The sequence below is a fragment of the Rhinatrema bivittatum genome, chromosome 1 (genome assembly GCF_901001135.1).
Source record: "Rhinatrema bivittatum chromosome 1, aRhiBiv1.1, whole genome shotgun sequence".
In the NCBI taxonomy this organism is placed as follows: Eukaryota; Metazoa; Chordata; class Amphibia; order Gymnophiona; family Rhinatrematidae; genus Rhinatrema; species Rhinatrema bivittatum.
The window spans coordinates 547,301,125-547,320,279 of record NC_042615.1 but is presented as its reverse complement, the minus strand read 5'-3'; the positions used below and the strand labels follow the sequence as shown (position 1 = coordinate 547,320,279).

Sequence of the window (19,155 nt, the reverse complement as noted above, 5' to 3'; positions counted from 1 at the left end):
ACATCATGTAGACCCAACAGTGGCATTTTTGCACAATTGTCTAATGCAGAGACATTTTTACAGATCTATATGGTAAATTACATTCTTGTGCAATTTTGATGGGGCAAGTATTTAACTATGAGTTATGTTTGAGGCAAAAAAGCTGCACCACCTAGATTTTACCTTTTTACATTTTTGAGGAGACTGGCAAACTAGTATATTTTAGTCTTTGATACATTCCTGTTATAAAAAATATCTTAGAAGATTGGACAATGACTCAAGCACTAATTTTAGCAATTTATATTATGTATCTTTAGGGGGAAAAAAGTTAGTCACATACTGATTTAATTACATCAGCATTGATGTGGGGCCTGGTTACATGCAAGATGCTTACCGAACACTAAATTTCCTTCTAAAATGATTTTAAAATTTTGATTTAAAAATGAGGAAATGTATATTTGATTTTCAATAAAAGCTGGCTTATTTGTTGTCCTCAATATTACCAGTAAAATTGTACAAAATGTCCATGTTTATAAATAAAATGCTAATCACAAAGACATTTCTATTTAAGAAATGCGCTTTTCACCCAGTAAGTAAAAGTCATTTGAGATCTGCAATCATTTTGTGGATATCATCTTAAACAGACATTTGTTTTAACTTTCATATCACAACTTCTTGCACAGCTCCAGCGTTTTGTTTACAGCTTTTAAAAGTGATTTTTTTTTTTCACCAAAATGCCAATTCATCTTTGCAATTATTAGCAATTTTAGGAAAGACCCTTTAGAGCTTTACCCTCCCTCAATTAATTTGTTGGCAATTTTTTGACCAGTTCTGCCTCTCGAAAAAAAAAAAAAAACAAAACAAGAAAAATGAAAGAAATGGACCAAAATTTGGGAAATGACAGGAAATTTCCTACCTTACCTCATCCAGAAAAATAATGCCACTTTTTATTTAGTTTCCATCCTTTTTGTAGACCTCATCTGTGCCAACCCTCAAAAAATTCAATGCAATTCTCCTTCCCATAACTTTTTCATGCTATTTTAAACTCAGGTCTGTGTTATACTGGGTTTTCTTTGGGGGATTTTTGCCTGGTACTTGCCTCGTGCTCATTCAGATCCAGCCTTTCTTGGGCAACCGCACCTCTCAGTCTTCATTTGCTACCATTTTATATCCCCTCTCAATCATAAGAGCAGTGATCCTCAGCCACGGGCCATGTACCAGGGCTCCTTCCAGAACCCTGCCCCCATGGGTCCCTAGGTCTGACCACTAGGTGTCACTGTTGTACTATGACTGGGACACTGCCCCCCCCCCACAAATGCTGCCTTCTTAGCATCCTGAGCCTCATCCCACCTGACCCAGGAAGCAAATCAAATCTTCCATATGACAGCATGCAGCACTGCTACACAGCCAGCCTCTGTTTTAATTTTTAATTGTATTTTTATTTTTGTGTGTGTGTGAAGGGGGTGAAGTTGTGATATGGCTTACTTGCAGTCTGTCAGATGGGCTCAGTCCCTCCAAAATGCCAATCCTCCCTGCAAAACCTAGACTTCCAGTTCAAGAAGAACATGTCCAGGCCAACTCTCTGCCACATAGGGAGGGATCCATGGACTGTTTTTGTGGCCCGCTGGGAATATTTTCCTTCCTTTTATGTTCCTCTTTACCCTTCCATACTCCCAATAAAGCTGCCATTTCTCAGCAACACATCCTTTATTTACAACAAAAAAAAATAATAATAATAATAAAGTTGTTAGGCACTGGACTCTAACACTAACTTGGTGATTATAAAATCAAATCAAAAGCTCATCAGACCTGAATAGTCCTGGCCAGGGGCTTCACCAGTCAGACGTCTCAGACTCCTTTAGTCCCTAAGGCTGTTTGCACTGTCTCTGCAGCACCCCCTAATCCAAGAGACCCTGAAGAATCAGGATTAGGGGGTGCTACAGAGGTATTGTCTTTGGGCCATATGGTCATCCTACTAGACTTAAACCACCTTTGTATTTCTAGGGTAGTGCTACAAAGGACTTTTAGTTCAGGGAACAGTTTGAGCACTCTCTTAGGGGACAGCCTGGGTGTGCGCGCGAAGGAGGAACATACTCAGTTTATAGGATGTTGAAGGTTGCGTTCTGTTGATCTTTGTCTCAAAACTTATGGGGGTGTACTTTCTGAATAAATGCGCCCATTCGTTTCATTTATGAACAAAATTAATTTCGACTTTCCCTAAAAATTGGCATTTTATTTGAGAATAACCAGTAAAATCCTGGGGCGTGAAACTAACGCCCGAATTTTAAAGGCCCGGCGTGCGTCAAAACCAGGGGATATGCGTGTGACTGGGCTCTGCGCGTGCCGAGCACATTTCCGAAAGACATGCCGGGCCAACAAAAAGGAGCGAGCCAGGGGCGGGGTCTGGGCGGAGGCCGGCCGGGACAGCGGCCATTAGGCCCTGTCCTGGTGAAGCGCGCAGGTGTAACAAAGTGGAATAGATGCCAGATGTCCGATCAGAAATATTTATTCTATGGAGACGTAATTCTAAAAACGAGCCCGACTCTGGCCGAGTTTCGCCCCTTACATTTGGGGATGCCTCAGGGGCAGCTGGCCAGCGTGCGTAACTTACTTCTGCTATGAAGTAGCAGGGAAATTAAAAAAAAAAAAAAGGTAGATAGGTAGGAGTTAGGGAGGACAGGGGAAAAGGTAGGAAGGTTAGGTAGGGGTATAGGGAACAGGGGAAGGCCTACCCGCATCGCGCATGTTGCTTTTTAAAATTCCCCCGCCTCCAGCTTGCGAGAGTCCCAACCCACCCACACATGCGCATGTTATAAAATAGCCATTTCCATGTGCGCACGCCAGGAATCAAGGGCACATGGACATTTTAAAATCGACCCCAAGTTTTTAGAATTATATTTTGGCAGCACCTACCCAAAAAATTTAAGAGTTGAGGCAGCACTTTACCCAAGCAAGCACTTTCTGCAGCATTTAACACTATACCTACTTCAGAAGAAAACACATACAAGGCAGCTTTTCTCTCTGAAATTTGGGCCATTTATTCTGGATGCTGCATACACTCCAATTCTCAGAGTCCATATTGAGCCGGTCACAGACTCAGAAGGTGCTGCAGAACTACCAGAAAAGTAACTGACAGTTCTTTAGTATATATCAAATAGAAAAGCATAATTGTCATGATTCCCCCTTCTAAGGGAGTACGGTACTATACACTTAAGCACTGTGTCAAATGTACTCAAGATTTAACCCAGAATTTTTTTTTAATCTATGGGAGAAATGCTTTGTACATCTGGCCTATATACAGAGAAGTATTTTGAGTCTGCATGAGCTGAAGTGCTACTTTAAAAGGTTCTGACTAGATGTCTGTCAAATCTGATGCTTTAACTTTGAAATAGCCTTCCACAAGACATGTAAACGTGAGGCAGTTGTCTATAACACACAGTAAAATAAGAAAGCAAAGTGAACCTCTAAAAACTCACATAATTCAGCATCAGATCAGGGTGGTTTCTCTCGATGCCGTCATCTAGGATGGTGACCACAATATTTTTCCCAGTGTAGCCTCTCCTCCAAGCTCCTACGATATTCATATCTGACTGGCAGTGGTGGACATTATCATTGCAGTGCTAAAGAGAAGGAAAGGAGAGTCATGCATTGAGAAACTAGGAATACCTGCTATCGGTGCTTAAAGCAAGGTGTGAGGGGCATGCGCTTTAGTTCCCCATCCTATTTTGGCTCAACAGCCACGCCAAATCTCAAACACCGCTCTATAGCAACAGAGAATATGATGGCAGAAAAGGATGGTAAGGCCCATCAATTTCCTTCAAAAGCACAGTTAAGTAACCCACACTAATCCCACCACAGAGCATCTAAGTGAAAATAGCTTCCCGAGGAACAGTCTGCTAGGTGTATGAGAAATGATTAACGCAAATTATGCAGGCGCACTGCATGGAAAGGGGCACCCTTCCAGAAAGGCTAACCATTAAAATTACTGTATGATAGTAGTATGTGAGCTTACTCTAACAAATTAATCTCTTTATTCCATCAATTTAACTCTGTACCTGGCAATGGAAGAATGTTAAACTAAGACTTCTTCAAGAGATATCAATAACCACTAAAACACACAAAATTTCAATTACCGTATTATAGTTATTTCCCTATACTTTTTCATTTGATGTTTTTAAATTTTTATTTTTAACTTCAAAACCAAAGATGATCACTACTGGACTCAGAATATCCATGAAAAAAATGAGCTGCTATTTGAGGCTCTATTGCCCCATTTCTTATCTACATATTTTCAGGATGGTATGTTGGCATGAATCCAAGTTCATTCTCATTCACCCAGATGGACTCTAAGCAGTCTTGTACATATTAGTATAACATGTTAAAATAACACACTCAAAGCAATAGCATAACAGATCTGATTAACTGTGATTGGCTGTGGCTGATAATGCGCAGCTGTATGTTATTATTCTTTTGCTGATGCACTGCGGATTTTGGCATCTGTGAAAGATTAGGATTGATACAGCTCTCTAGCCACCGAAAAACTAGGGCAAAGATAACAGTGCAAGCTTCATCATGCTGCCTGTCCACGTGCATCCACTGCTCTGAAGGGACCATCCTCAGGTATGAACACTTTTCAAGTCCATAGTAATAGCAAGAGTGGAGAAGCCTCACATGCCGAAGTGCAAACATGAACAAAGAAATGTGAGGAAATAATTTAAATCAAAAAGTAATAATATTTTTGATGATTCGGTGCAATCACGAGAAGCTTCTACGCGGTATCCTAGTGAAGTCCTTCTCGAAGAAGCCGACTGGCGAAACATGGCCGTGTCGGGGGACTTTAATGCTTAAAGAGGGACTAAGGCTTAAGTACTCTATAACAGATACAATGATAATATCAGTATAAAACTAATAAAGATGTTACTTTGAATATGACATTTAGAAATCTCATGATTTCACCGGATCATCACTTTTCGATTTAAATTATTTCCTCACCTTCCTTCGTTTACATTTGCACTTTTCGTGTTCATCATATTATAGATCTTGGCTAAGAATTCTATTCAGTGCCAAGTAATTTCTGCTGTGTTCTCCCTTCCCCACAGCCCACCTTCCCAGTCACCTTCTGGCAACTGTAATAGCCACCTGCACAACACTACCAGTCATGACGGAGGCCTGCTTAAGAAGGGCAGTTGAGATGAAAGCTCCTCCAATGCTAGCCATTTGTATCCCACAGGAATCACCCAAACAAAAAGTCACTGGCCTCCAATGCCCTAGGTAACACACATTGCACCCGGTAGTAGCCTTTCTTGTCATGATATGGAAGCTTGGTCACCAGGAAATTACATGTCAAGATCCTACCAGAAGTATTTGGTTTCACCTGTGTGTGTGTGGGGGGGGGGGGGGGGGGGAGGGTGTTAGGAAAGAATAAGTGTGGGTTTGTAGCTCCCCCTATGCGGGAGATTGAAAGTGGTGCACTCCCATGCTATATAAAACGAAGCCACCATTTTCCTGTGTGTACTTTTTGTTATCCCTTGAAGGGGCCGCATGTCGAAATGCTGTGCCTGGATTGTTCATTTTATCTAGGGAAGGACCCTTGAACCTCTACGGCTGAGGCTTGGGTAAAGGAAGAGTAGTAAATTTGCCTTCCCCTAAACTTAAGAGTTCTTGGAGATCGTTTTTGTTTTGAAGGAGGAAGCTCTTCCACCCTTCCTTTCTCCATCTTTGGTTTCCCTTTAAAGACGTATGTTTTGTTTGTTTTCCTAACATGCCTGAGTATTCATCCAGGGGCTCAATGTATGCCACCTAGAGGAGTGGTATCCCTTGGACAGAGCGCATGGGTGGCCTATAATTAGTTGTGGAGGAAGGGGTTTTCATCCATTCTTGGAGGGAGGAAGGAGTAAAGGTAAGAGGAGGAGACTTTGTTGACTTATCTTCAGATTCACCATCAACTCAATGAGATTCAAGGAAAAAAAAAAAAGGAGTAAAACAGGTATCCATCAGGTGAGGTAGGAGAAATTGGAAATTTGTCAGTGAAATATGATCAGATTGCTTAAAAAGACTATTCCCTATCAACTGGGAGGGAGCTTACCAACTACCTAAACTAATTGGAAAGAAAGAGAAGTTGGACTTATTAATTTAAAATTGGACATTATTCAATGTACATTTATTGAATGAGAAAAGATCACAAATTTATTTCAAGAAATAAATTTGAAACAAAAGCTGTAAAGAACTTTTCCATCAACTACAAAATTATCAGTAAATGTTATGGTGGAAACCATCCAATGCTTCCATATTATTGCTGCTGTTTTCATTTAAATGATCATGAGAGATGATTATTGGGATTTGACAAAGCAATGCACGGGGCCTAGAGGATTCTTCTTTCCCCTGCTCAGGAAATCTTGGACACTCAGATAAATTAAGAGCTTGGGAAGATTTAACTTTAAGAGGCTGTCCTGGGACATTATTCAGGATCATCAGCCCATGGGTTACATATATTAAGATCACCAATTCATTTCACAAAGACCACAGAACCACCATTAGATGGCAGCAACCTTTGGGCACTGCAAACTCAGTAGAACTGGACTCAAATCACCCTGTCAGGACATGCAGTACAAAGAAAGCCCCCTCCTTTACCTTGTGTCACCTCCCTCCAGTAATGGGACATATTATTATTCATGGTCTGCTTGTTCTCACCTGCAGTTCCACACCATGTCATTAGTCCCCGTCCCCCCCCCAAAAACCCTACACACTGCTATCATCACTCTGATGCCGCTTGGCTCAGTCAGAACAGGACAGTATAAAGAATGAAAGGTTGAACATGAGTGTCAGAGTAGCTATAGCCCATAGCTGGTTTCAGCATTTGCTTCCCCTTCCCCCTGAAATATTTTAGCAGTTTAGAAAGTGCAAATCTTGCAAGGAGCTACAAATTAATTAGTGCTGCCATCAACACTTCCTTTCCTCTTTTCACTACCTCTGTAGTCAACAAATGCTGTAGGCAAAACAGTCTTCATTTTCACACTTTGCAAACAACCAGTTCTTATTGTACTCAACTATGCCAACCAATGCATAAACAGTAGCAGTGTTGTCAAAGACAATGTCACTCTCTGTAGCTTATGAGAAACATTCCTAATCTAAAGATAAGTGGATAGGTATGATATTTTAATCACAATGACTCTTTTCCAGTAACGATAGAAGACTGAATAAATAAATTACTTGGAAGTGTTAAGTGGCATTTTTGCTTTCCCTCTGATAAGAAATGTTGCATGTGCTAAACTTTTTTTCTGTACGTTTAGAGTATCCCCAAAGCTTGTCCAGCATCATGTACAAGATGTGAGTCAATCATCTTATATTAATACTGATGAGCGTAGTGCATGTGAGCTGCCTCCATGAAACTCTGTGAAATATCTTAAGGAAGCCATACACCATCGAGGGTGTTTTTAAACATTTATTTTATTTACTAGATTAATATGATTCTTCTCCTATTCCTGATTCTAATCTTATTGCTACTGTAACCCTTTGCTGGGGGAGGTTTAAGTCTCATGGGCACACAAACTTATTTATTCTTCGGGGCCGCTCCGGCTAGTGCTTCTCCCGTACATTACACTCTGTCCCAAGGGTGGATCCTTTTTATGGGTAGAAGCATTAAGCTTATGGCCTGGGTGGTGGTGTGCTCCTCTCTTACTGTGTGTAGACAGAGGTGGATCCTGGGACAAACAGGCAAGACAATCTGCTGGGTGCTAAAATAAAAGTTTACTGATTCTTTAAAGACAAAGTAACATTCAGTTTATCAAGCATGGAAAGATACAGCTATGATGTTTACAGATGCCTCTTTTCTGGGTAGGCATCCTTTCTCTTACTCTCCTGGGATTTAGTTTACCATTTTTACTCTCAGTTTATAAACTGTCCCAGCAATGCAGTGAAATCCTAGGGAGGGTAGGATCCACTTTATCATGGAAAAATGCTACCTTGGTTCAGATGTTCATTCCCAGGCACCCAGCCTGTGTTCTGGACCCATAGGGGGTGGAGATCCTGCAGGGGAGTCTCCAAAATCATAATCCTTCTCCTTGATCTTGTTGGTTTGTGACTTCTTATGCAGGAAAAGTCTTGGGCAATCAGGAACCAGGCTATCCCAGCCCTAGATCCCTTATGGGGAAGAGTAGATTGACAAAAACCTTCCCATAAAACAATAGCTGAACATTTGCTTGTAAAAAATCTGTGTGACTGCTGCTTCACTGGTGCTTGCCCCATCTAGGGAATAGATTAGGGCTCACAGGTGTTTAGCTCTTGTTCTTTGGGTCCGGCGGGAATCTTCTTCAAAGGAGCAAGGTTTAAACAGCAGTCTCCTCTAAAATAGGATACATTTTGGCCATCGAAAATCTCACACTCAGGCCGATACAGAAAAACACGCGGGAGAGCCGGCGAGCGCCCGCTCAGGCCACTCTCCTGGGCGCGCGATTCAGGAGGGTGGCCTATGCAAATTAGGGCCCACGGTAAAAAGAGGCGCTAGGGACACTGGCGCGTCCCTAGCGCCTCTTTTTTGACAGGAGCGGTGGCTGTCAGCGAGTTTGACAGCCGACACTCAATTTTGCCGGCGTCAGTTCTCAAACCCGCTGGCAGCCACGGGTTCGGAAAACGGACGCCAGCGTAACTGAGCGTCCGTCTTCTGACCCGCTCCACTGGAGCGCACTGTACTGTATCTGCCCGACTGTTGGGTAATGTCACTGGTATTTGCCTCACCTAAGAGGTAGAGTGAGGCTCTACCTCTTAGGTGAGAGTCCCAAAAGGGGATCCAAGAAATCTCTCACTGCAAAAAATGAGGGAGATCTTCTGATAGGGAGTGCACTGTGAGAAACCTCCTCCAAAATAAATTCATGATGAGGCGAGGAGGCCTCACTAGGGATAAGTAAAAAACAGCATCCTCAACTCCTCTAAGGCTAACTCAAAATGACCACACCAAATATTAAACTAGCTTTACTAAATAGGCTGAGGCAACTAATCCCAGTCCTCCAGGTTGGGAGGAGCGGAAGAGGATGGAAAAGCTCAAAGAGATGTTGACTTTCTAAGCAGGAACCTAGGGCCATCTAGCGGCTGACCCACAGTGGTGCCAAAGAAAGAAGTGTTCCACCTAGGGACTCCCACATTACAGACAGGAGTAAAGAAGGGTGTGGATGTGCTGACCATTTCCAGAAAACCATTAATACTGTAGTATTGTTCTAAATCAATGTATGTAGGAATATCGCATGAACAGCCAAAGTGGGAACTCAAATGGTGGTATTTTTATGAATAGTTTGCCATACTAGAAAAAAAAATGCAAAATTACAAAATTTAAAATGCCTTTGTACATTACGAGATTAATTTTATAACCGTGCAAGTAGAGTTAAAATCTACATGTACACGCAGACTTTAGCCAGTATTTTCAATGTGAACGTACCTGCTTAAGGAGTGAATTTTCAAAGCACTTTCTTGCACAAAATTAGCATATATGCATGTAAGTAGGCTGTACTCAGGTAATCGTTATTTTATAAACATCAAAAGTCCACATGTTCTTTAGGTTTCATGCTGAAATATATGCGCAAAAAGGGGTGGTCTAGAGGTTTTCCAGAATGGGACCAACAGTTCTGCACATAAGTTGCTATTTTATAAGAGACTTGCATGTGCACATTTAACAAATTGCTCACATAATTTTATACCTGCTAATTATTCTGCATATGAGATCAGACTTTTTTTTATTGTGCATTATTGGCTGGGTGGGAGGTTTGGGTGAACTGGGGAAAATTCAGGTTCAAGAATCAGGAGAGTCTCGATGACCTGGAGAAGGACTGGTCCACTTTACTTTCGCACATAAAATTAACACGCATATATTTTTATAGTTGGTAGGAAAAGTACTCGCTTTCAGTGCATTGCATGTATTCATGCATAAGTGTACATGCATGTGTTTTTATAATTTGTGTGTAGCTGATAGGCATGGGCTATAATACACTTTCATGGATCTCTGCATAGCCACATACGTGCGTATATGGGCTGCACGAGGTTGATTGAAAGTTACCCTCTACGTTTGCTTGGAAAATGTTGCGTGATTGGACTGGCATTTACATAGATTAACTTGCAGAGTTACACCTCCTCTTCGGAGGGCAAAGCTTACACATGTCAGCTTAGGTGCATATACTTTAATATCAAGAAGTGTGTGCCCAAGGGCCAATTCTGCCTTCCTGCCTTCTCCCAGAACACCTTTCTGAGGTTTGTGTAAAACTTACTTGCACACTTTTGTGCAAACAGAGCCCTGGACTATTCTGTATGAGCCATTTATGCACATAAAACCAAACCTTGTGTGTGTAAATGGCTTTGAACATGAGGCCCAAAAGACTAAACTAGGATAAAGCTCAGAGAAAGGAATAAAGTTTAAAAACAAAAAGGTGGCGGCAAGCTGAGATTTTGAGAACTGTGTGCAGATGTTCATTTTATTTATTCATTATTTATCCCAGTTTCCTGTGCAAATGCTCAAAACGGGTTCCAAAAATAACATACAATTTTGAATTCATCACATTAAATAAAAAAAAACATAACATTCTGACAGGATTCATCCATTATGGATCAAATCAAAGAAAGGACACACATAGTACCAACAATGGATTTCCCCAACACCAATACCACCACCACAATATAAAATACCAATATTAGATGATATAGAAGATGGAAGAATTCAAAGGAGCAGACAAATATCTCAAACTCCCATTGAAGAATGTAAGAAGTTTTGTGAAGGCAAAAAGAAGAAAAGTGGGTCATTCTGTTATAAAATAATATGAGGGAATTTATTTCTGAAGGAGGCGAGTTGGCATTATAGCCTGTGGCCATATTATTTATTTATTCCTCATTTATTCTTTGGATTTATTGCCCGCCTTTTTGAATAAGAAAGTCACCCAAGACAGGGTACAACACATTAGAATAGCAGCGTACAATCGGAGACCACTAGCAGCTTAACACTAAGATGCACGGCAAGGAGTAAACTCAAAAGAAATCAATAATTATGACTGGGTTTGAACAACACCTCAGCAAAATACTAGCGACTAATCAAAAATAAACATCTCAGAAAAACAGTAAGTGCTAGCAGCATGTTGAAGACACTCAGAATGGTGTCAGGCAGTTTCTTGTAGTCAACTTAAGGTTAGTGCATGTATGTATGGGGGGTGGGACTCAGTTGCTGCCTAGAGGAGAGGCAGTAATGGGTTTGGCTTTAAAAGCTTGGCTCTTCTGCTAGGCTTCTGCATGCTTCCTGAAGTGGGAGTAGCTACGCATTTAGCAGAACTCTTCTAGGACAGAGTTTCATAAGGTGGGTGCTGAGCCTGAGAAAGATCATTAGCTGGTATCTGTTTTTCTGAAGATCTTAGTGTAAAGGGACAGCCTCTTTCTCAAGTAAAAAAGGCCATCTCCTTTTGGAGCCTAGAAAATCAGCATCGGAGTTTTGAATAAGGTTCTGTAGGGGGATTGGTAGCCAGTATAGCTTTTATTCAGGATGTGATTTCACTTGAAATGACATATAAAAAAAAAAAAAAAACCCCACAACTATATGAAATAGAGAAAATGAAAATAAAACCCCAAATTTAATTTTTTTCTTTCCAATTTTAGTGTGCACTAATTCAAAATAGCATGCATTTTGAGTTAGTGTGCACTAAAAATGAAAAACTTACATTCAAAAATGAAAGTTAAAAAAAAACCCAAAACAAAACAGAGTTGCCTACCTGTAACAAGTGTTCTTCAAGGACAGCAGGATGTTAGTCCTCACACGAGTGACATCATCAGATGGAGCCCCGATGCGGAAAACGTATGTCAAAGTTTCTAGAACTTTGACTAGGCACACTGAGCATGCCCAACATGCCCTATACCATGCGTCCACCCAGGGTCTCCCTTCAGTCTTCTAACATAGAATTACGATTAAAATAAAAAATAGGAGAAACCCAACTCCAAGGGGTGGCAGATGGGTTTTGTGAGGACTAACATCCTGCTATTCTTGGAGAACACCTGTTAAAGGTAAACAACTCTGCTTTCTCCGAGAACAAGCAGGATGGTAGTCCTCACACATGGATGAATCCCTAGCTACAAGCTGCTACCCAAGAAAAAAAAAAGGACCAACAGACATCCAACCAGATGCCAAGGGGCACAACACCACTGATGCCGCCAATAACAGAGGGAGAGACAGCCTGAACCCAAACAACGGGCCCTAGGTGGAAGAGTTGGGTTCTACACCTCAAAAAGGTTCAGAAGGACAGACAGACCGAACCTACTGTTGTGTCGGCCATCCTTGTCCAGACAGTAATGAAATGTTATTAATGTGTGGAGAGAACTCCACATCACAGCCTTACAGATCTCCTCAATGGGACCTGCTCGCAAGTGGGTCACTGACACTGCCATAGCTCTGACAGAATGAGCCTTGACATGACCCCCAAGATGCAGTCTTGCCTGGGCATAACAGAAGGAGATGCAATCTGCTAGCCAACTGGATAGTGTCTGTTTGGCAACGGTAACACCCAACCTATTCTTATCAAAAGAAAGTAAAAGTTGGGTGGACAGTCTATGGGCTTCTGACTGTTCCAAATGGAATGCTAAGGCTCGTTTGCATTGCAAACTGTGCAGTGCTCATTCGTATTGGTGCAAATGGGGCCTAGGAAAGAATATTGGCAGGACGATTGACTGGTTAACATGGAAATCCATCACCTCCTTAGGCAGGAACTTAGGGTGTGTACACAAGACTACCCTGTTAGTATAAGGTGGATAAGTGACTAAGGCCTGGAGCTCACTGACTCTGCGAACTGAAGTGACCATTACCATAAATATGACCTTCCACGTCAGGTACTTCAGGTCACAGGTGCGCAGCGGCTCAAAAAGAGCTTTCATCAGCTGAGCTAATACCACGTTGCATTCCCAAGACACAGCAGGAGGCCTTATGGGAGGCTTCAATTGAAGCGGGCCCTGCATGAAACGTACAACTATAGGCTGTACAGAGATGGGCATACCATCTACACCTTGGTGGTATATACCAGTTGCATTAAGATGAACTCTAACTGAGTTGGTTTGTAAGCCAGCTTCCGATAGATGTAGAAGATAATCAAACAGTTTTTGTGAGGGGCAGGAAAATGGATCTAGGGTCTTCTGATCACACCACACAGAAAATCTCCTCACTTTAGTCCATTGGACTTTCTAGTGGAAGCCTTTCTAAAAGGCTTCCACTAGAGACCCGAGACACATCCTCTGAAAGTTCAAGCAACTGCAGAATTAACCTCTCAACATCCACACTGTGAGTGACAGGGCCTGGAGATTGGGATGCCTCAGCCTGCCTTGATCTTGCGTGATGAGATCTGGGAAGTCCCCAGACTTAACGATCTTAGGTCTGTTTCCACTCCTATAGGAGATGTCCATCCAGCCTTGGCCAATGAGGGGCTAGGAGAATCATAGTCCCTTTGCCCTTGCAAAGCTTCAAGAGAGTCTTCACCACTAAGGGAATCAGAAAATACATGTATAGAAGACCCTTGACCTAATGATGGGCAAGTGTGTCTGAGGCTGGTTTGCCATCTGACCTGTACAGGGAGCAGAACAGAGGCAAATTCCTGTTGCAAGGAGGAGGGATGCAAACAAATCTATGTCCAGGGTCCCCTAGATATGGGATATCTGATTTGCTACACCATGGTTCAGGGACCACTTAGGTCTGAAGGCTCGTCTCAGCCTATCCACTACCACATTCTCCGACCGAGCCAGGTATATCCACCTGAGCACAATCCCATGGGATAGGGCCCATGACCAGATCTGGAACATTTCCTGGTATGATCCCATGCCTCCCTGCTTGTTGACATACCACATGGCTACCTGGTTGTCTGGATCAGACAACTTATTGGACAGTCTGTCTCTGAAAGCCATAGCGCATATACCTGATTGCCCAAAATTCCAAGAAATTGATTTAACAAGAACGTTCCTGAGCGGACCAAAGACCCTGGGTACCGAGCCCATCTAAATGAGTTCCCCACTCCAGGGTAGATGCATCCATGATTAGGACAATTTGAGAAGGGAGACTATGAAACAAGATCCCCTGGTTCCAGATTAGCAGTACCTGCCACCAGGACAATGAGTCTCGGAGAGACAGGGTGACTCAGATTCAATCCTGGAGGCTCTGAGTGGCCTGGTGCCACTGTGACCTCACAGTCCATTGAGCTCTGCGCATGTGTAAACATGCCAAGGGACTAACATGGATGGTTGCAGCCATATGGCTCAACAGCCTCAACATGTGCCAGGCTGACACTTGATGGCTCTGTTGAATCTCTGTCGCAAAGGTCGCCAAGGTGACGGCCCTCTGGTGAGGCAGAAAGGCCTTGGCATGAGCCATGTCTAGCAGAGCTCCTATGAAGTCCAATTGAGGTGACAGGCTGAGATAGGACTTTGTGTAATTGAGAACAAACCCTAGCAACTCCAACACCTGAATGTTCAAGCACTTGGACCTGACGATCCCTGCCTAAGATGTGCTCTTGACCAGCCAATTGTCCAGACACGGGAAGACATGCACTCCCAAGTCTGTGGAGGTGTGCCACCACAATGGCCAGGCATTTTATGAAGACTTGTGGGGCTGACGTGAGCCCTAACAGCAACACCTGGTACAGGAAGTTCTGTGTTCCCACAACAAATTGGAGATATTTCCTGTGATGGGGAAGATCTTGATATGAGTGCATGCATCCTTTAGGCCGAGGGAGCATAACCAGTCCCCTTTTTTCAAAAAGGGATCAAGATGCCCAGGGAAACCATCTTGAACTTTTCTCTTTTTAGAAACTTGTTCAGGGCTCTTATTTCTAGGATGGGATGGGGTCCTCCTGTTCTCTTTGCAATCAGGAAGTACCTAGAGTAGAATCCCCACCCTCTCTGCTCTGGTGATACAGGCTCAACCGCTCTGCTAGTAGTGCCTCCTGATGCGCTACCGGCCTCAATATGGGTACGGAGGGCAATTTGGCGGGACACCCAATAGATCCAATTGGTACCTTTGGCGGACAATGGACAGGACCCACTGGCTCGAGGTTACACTGGGCCACTGATGCTTAAAGAACCCCAGCCTGCCCTCAACCAGAGGGTCCTTCATCCTGGGTACAGGCAACTGGCTTATGCTCCTTTCAGCCCAGTCAAAACCCTGCCCCCGGAGCTGACTGAGGAGCCAACTTCAGTTTGGGGGCTCTCTGCTGCTTGGGACTGCCACGGGAGCGCTGATGGTATTGATGGGAGTGAGGAGGCAGAGGATAGTACTTTCTTTGGTGAAAGAAAGAATTCCTCAGCCCCGGTCTAAAGAGCCTCCTGGATGAGGAGGACGGGTCCGAGTACTGGTGGAGAGCTGTTGGAGGGTCTAATAGTGGCCCCGAAGTTGGGCCACAGCATCCCTCACCCTATCTCCGAAGAGATTCTCTCTAGTACACAGCACATCAGTGAGTCATTCCTGTATCTCTGGTTGTAGATCCGAGGACCACAGCAATGTCATTCTGCAAACACCGATTCCCGCCACAGAGACTTGCAATGCCATCTTGAAAACATCACAGATCGCATGGACCTTGTGTTTTCCACATGCCAGGCCCTTGTACACCAGCGACATGAGGGTGTCTTGCTGCTGTTGAGGCAGCTGCTCAGCTACCTCCTGCACCTGCTTTCAGATGTCCTGCAAAAACTGGCTCACGTAGAACTGGTAGGCAGAAATGTGGGCAATAAGCATGGTGCCTTGAAACACCTTCCTCCCAAGGGCATCCATCACTCTGTGGTCCTTCCCCGGGGTACCAAGGAATGGGTCCAAGAACATTTGGCCTTCTTGAGAATGGATTGAACCACCACTGACTGCTGACGCTTATCGAATCCAGCAGCTTTCTGGAAATATGCTCCGCCCACCTTCTTAACATTGGGAGGCACTGTGAGGGGGGTGTTCACATATCCTCAGCAGCAACTCCTTAAGGATATCATGTACCAGGACCGCCACGCTCTGTTTAGGAGGCTCCATGAACTGGAGGATCTCAAACATTTTGTGCCTGGCATCTCCTCTGTTAAAAGTTGAATCAAGATGGCCTCTATCATCAACCTCACAAACCCTGTGAAGATCAAGTCCTCAAGTGGGGACTTCCTTCACTCATCTGGAGGAGAAGTGCCTGACGGGAAACCATCACAGCCCTCTGACACTAAACTGTTGTGGCAGCCATCGATGGCTGGCAGGCACTGCTGCTGTGGGGGGGAGGGGGTGGTGGAATTGAGCGCGAAAAGAAAAAACTTATCAGAAACACCGAAAACTCTGACTAGGACACTATGGAGAGGCACAGAGAGGGGCTCGGCAATGGAACAATACCAAAAACCATGAAAAACCGCGATGGAAAAAAAAAAGTTTTCCACTAGGCCAAAAAAAGCCAAAATGAGTTCAATTAGACCACAAGGCTTACAGCTCCACGGAAAAGAAGAGACTGAAGAGGGACACTGCATGGACACGTGGTATAGGGCATGCTGGGCATGCTCAGTGTGCCTGGTCAAAGTTCTAGAAACTCTGACATAAGTTTTCCACATCGGGGCTCTATCTGATGATGTTGCCCATGTGCGAGGACTACCATCTTGCTTGTCCTCTGAGAAAACTAAAAACGAAAATAAAATAAAGCGAAACAAGATTTTTTTGCCATGCATGCCCTTATTTTTATGGGGCCAGTATGATATGATCATGCATCCTTCTATCAGTTGGGCAGTAGTGTTTGTATTAGCTGCAGTTTTTATCTGTTAGACTCTTATAGAATGCATTACAGTAGTCCATCCGTATAGCTTCCAGGGGCACAGACTACTGTGATTTGGTTCATTTTCTTGATGAGAAAATGCAGTCTTTGTAAGTTACCCAACTGAAAGTGGTTTCTCTTTCCTGTTGACTTGATTTGTAGAAGCATGGTTAGCTCCAAGTCCAGTAAGACTTTGAGGAATTTTACCTGTGTTTTTAATAGGAGCTCAAAGTTTCCAAATAGAATTTTACATTTATATGACATACCTTACCTCAGCAAGGACTAATTTCCTCCTGTTAAGTATTCTGTATGCCTTGAACTACAAGCATTTACCAAACTGTTTAAAATTTTCATTTAACATGCTTTGAGCTCCCTGGATGCTGATTAATACAATAAAGGATGTTAATGATTAATTTTCATATCAGGGACTTATCTATACATGTTTTGTATCCAATTTCCATTTTGTTGGAATTCAGATGACGTTTGTTGCCTCTAGCCCACTCCCATATGGCTTTGACAGCTGTTAGGTCTGGATCCATTGGTAGTATTAGCTAGACATTATCCATCCAAATGCACTAGAAATAAACTTTTATATGAAAAGTTTGGATCAGCTGCAAGAGATCTGAGGTTAAGTTAATTGAATAAGTTAGAACAGCCATACACAGCTGGTCTAACTTTAGCTGGATATAACTTATCCAGCTAAGTAGCGATATATACGTGCATATTCAGCGGCATAGTCTGATGTTAACTTACATTAAGGGGTCAGGTTGGAGCAGGCCATTTATTTCAGATAGTTTTTGGATGGGTTTGGGGTTGGTTTAATGCACTCAGAGATGTATTTTTTTGGGCTTATTACACTAGGTTTTCATGTGTAGTTTGCGTTATGGTCTGTTCTCTTCAAGGAGTATTTTTCGTGCCATTTCCTTTCTGGTCTTCACCCTTGTCATTGTAGAGCTTGGAGATCTTGAGAGCACCAGGGGGAGCTGCCGTGGGGAAGGCATAGGACTTTTTTGTGAAGCAATTTTGTCTAGGACTTTTGCCAGGTTCTCATTCCATCATATTACCTGGTGTGTTACATCCAGTAGTTTCCCATTCATTGGAGAATAATCTAGGGCTCTTAGAAGGTTTTAGGGGTCCTGGCTCTTAGCAGGTTTTAGGGGGTTCTGGATTTCTTGTGGTGGATCATTTTCAAGACTCTTGTAATGACCACCTCTTTAAAATGACTGCATAGAGGAATCATTAGTGAGTGATCAATCCATGAAACCAATATTATCTTAATGCCATCCTCATGATGTTGAGGAGGGTTCATCCCCATATGGAAGATCAGGTTTTGAATGTGCTCCCTTTCATGCGTTAGCATTTAACAGCCTGAGTTAAATCTGGTGTCATCTTTGTAGTGAGGAAATCCACTGTATGCTTTGTCGGGTTTTCTCTATGTAAGTTTAAGTTACTCATCACTATCAGGTTGGGGAATCTTAGAGTCACATTGATAAGCTCCAGTAGCTCTTTATAAGGATGATGCATTATACTGGAGGGGCTTAGTATACTAGCAGAAGTCGTATCAAGTTCTCAACATCTAGCTTGATTAGTAGGTATTTTGTGTAGTCTCTTGGACTGCACTCCCTCAACATCTTACTAATCTCGGTTGGCATAGGATGTTACATAGTAATATAGTAACATGGTATTAACAGCAGGAAAAGACCAAATGGTCCATCCAGTCTGCCCAGAAAGCTTCTTATAGAAGTGTAAGTTACCTCCAAGTTTCTGTTAAGGGTGGAAATTTGCCACACCATGCAGCTTACCCCAAGCCCTATGTTAAGGGTAGTAATATTATCAACGAAAACCAAGCACTGTGAAACTCATATCAAAATTATTGCCATCAATATTTACAGGGTGAGCAGCCTTCTTGATAATTCAGACAATGCTGCTTGAATGTGCTATGCTTTTGGATTTGGCCAGAGAAGCAGTCCTGCATTTTTCCCTAATGTCTGCATATCAGTACCACAGACCATAAAAGTCAGGGCCCTGCTCGGAGAGCAAAATTGCAGTTGTATCAAAATCATAAAAGCTAATTGGTTAAGGGTAGTAATCCCCTTGCCTTCTGTTAGGATTAGTAACTGTCGCTCCATGCAGGTTACTCCCATGCACCCTCTTCTTCATTTCCACCTCCAATCTGTAGGGATCCACAGTGATTATCCCATGCCTTTTTGAAGTCCTCTGGACATATTTCGTTCCAAGAGACTCCTCCTGCCTCATCCAGTCATGAATCAGTTATCCCTAAGATGTCTAAGTTTTATTTATTTACAATGCCATGGATCATCAGGTATTTACCAGGCCAATGCATCCATGCATCAAGGGGCCGATGCAATACAGTGCGCTCAGCCAAGCAGTCGGACATGGGTTGAATAGGCGCTAATGAATCCCC

At 43.0% G+C, this 19,155-nt stretch overlaps 1 protein-coding gene across 2 annotated transcripts in view; it reads right to left on the bottom strand.

The window, feature by feature from the left end:
* Window positions 1–19,155, bottom strand: part of PCSK5 (proprotein convertase subtilisin/kexin type 5) — an 893,215-nt gene that overhangs the window by 652,812 nt on the left and 221,248 nt on the right. For both annotated transcript variants that reach the window (XM_029616187.1, XM_029616196.1), the window contains exon 4: window positions 3,456–3,599. In XM_029616187.1, the coding sequence (XP_029472047.1) occupies window positions 3,456–3,599 (144 nt within the window). The remainder of the gene's footprint in view (window positions 1–3,455; window positions 3,600–19,155) is intronic.